Raw genomic sequence first — 1,807 nt, forward strand, 5'->3', positions numbered from 1 at the left:
TGGCAGCTACCAAAATGTCCACTCATGGGGAGCTGGCTCAGTAAGCCGGGTACCTCCAGCCATGGATGGGATCCTGGCAGCATTACAAGGACGGAGAGGGATCTCTGTGCTGGCATGGAAGGTGGCCAAGACTCACTGTTAGGTGATAAGTGAGTTGTAGAAGTTTGGGCCATTTTTTTATTACCTGTGAGGGAGACAGGTTTTACTTTCTATCCTTGTAGCTTTTTAAAATACATACAATGAACATGAATCATTTTTGTAACAAAAAACCAGTGTAAAATAATCAAAAGGAATTATGCTTGTCTTAAAGGGTTTAGACAATCTAAAAGTGAATAGGAAAGTGAGTAGTAATCGCCAAAAAGTTCCACTCCACCTAGAGAGAACCACTGTTGTAAATCTCAGTCTTTCCCGGGAAAATGCACAGAAACATTCCTTAATTTCGTCAACCAATATCTGGTGAGTGCCAGTACACACAGGTCAGTGTGGCAGGCAGGCAGCCTGACTGCTAGAGCTTGGGCTTGAGCTCCAGACCTCTGCTTTTCCCCAGGGCCTGCTCCTTTCTGTCCTGGGCCATTTCACCAAGAACTGTCTCCTTCCTCCTGGGCAGATGCTGACCTTCATCATGCTCGCCCGACTAGCTACCCTGTGTCCTGTGCCTGTCCTGCAGAGGGTGGACCGGCTCATCGAGCCCCTCAGGGCCACCTGTACCGCTAAGGTAAGCCCCCTGCCAAGCCCTGGGCGCACCGGCCGGGTTCTCTGCAGATCGTTCATGGTTACTGTTTACTGAGAATCTCCTGCAGTACAGGTGGTGTATGAAGTGCTTTATTTGATCATTATCATTGCCCTACAGAGTACTTATTCTTAGCATTATACACGCAGGGAAACAAAGGTTCAGAGAGGTTAAGTTATTGACTGAGGCGACACAGTTAGTAAATTGCAGAGCTGGGATTCAAACCTAGCTCTTTCTTTCACTCATTAAACACTTCCTGAGGGTTGGGCCTTGTGCAAGGTACTAGGGATGCAACATTGAACATGATGGACTCCCTCCTCTCACATCCTAATTGGGAAACTGAGTCAGACCCTTAGAAAGATAGAATCACTGACTGATTCATTGATTGGTATAGGGCAGTTAGCCTGGAGTGCCTCAAGGTCCGGGGAGGATCTGGGGCAGAAGGCTCACGGAAAGCTGTCACGTGGAGAACAGAGCCTATCACACCTAGTAAATGCCTGCTGAATGCAAAACTAATTTGGGTTTTGGAAGAGTAGGAATTAACCAAGAAGAAAGCAGAGTATTTTAGATTGGAGCTTAAAGAGGGGTCACAGCTCTTAGGGGGCAGAGCCGTTTGAACCCAGGACCGTCCAGCCCCAATGCCAAACTTTTCACCTCTACCTGAGCCTCTTCGGGGAAGGGCCCGAGTGTTGTCTGGGCTGAGTGTCCTGAGAGCAGAGCAGAAGGGATCTGGACTTTATTCCAGAAGCAGTGGGGAAATTCCTGAGATTCTGTGAATAAGCGGGAGAGGGAGGGGATAAAGCAGTGGAACGCAGGCGAGGCAGCTTTGGAAGTCTACTCCCCAGCCTGTCTGCACAATGGGTGGCAGAGGCAAGGACTTGACTGGGGGTAAGAGGCCAGCTAGAAGGCTGTCACAGCAACCCATTCTTGAAGTCCAATGGTGCCCAGAGCCTGCTTTAAGCGCAGTAAATAAAGGTAGGAGATGGCGCATGAGCTGGGGAGGATGACAGGTGACCAGGGAAATGCAAGGCCGTGTTCAATAAAGGATGGCTCGTTGTTCATTGCTCCCCACCTTAG

General features: G+C 49.2%; 1 protein-coding gene across 4 annotated transcripts in view; it reads left to right on the forward strand.

Annotated features, from left to right (window-relative positions):
• The window catches only part of CAND2 (cullin associated and neddylation dissociated 2 (putative)), a 29,431-nt gene that overhangs the window by 25,873 nt on the left and 1,751 nt on the right, over positions 1-1,807 (forward strand). For 2 of the 4 annotated variants that reach the window (XM_019944584.2, XM_019944586.3), the window contains one exon: positions 548-715. In XM_019944584.2, the coding sequence (XP_019800143.2) occupies positions 548-715 (168 nt within the window). The remainder of the gene's footprint in view (positions 1-547; positions 716-1,807) is intronic. The other 2 variants (XM_019944585.2, XM_004320270.4) reach the window with 1 other exon arrangement.

Source organism: Tursiops truncatus, chromosome 10, assembly GCF_011762595.2.
Source record: "Tursiops truncatus isolate mTurTru1 chromosome 10, mTurTru1.mat.Y, whole genome shotgun sequence".
NCBI classification, from domain to species: domain Eukaryota; kingdom Metazoa; phylum Chordata; class Mammalia; order Artiodactyla; family Delphinidae; genus Tursiops; species Tursiops truncatus.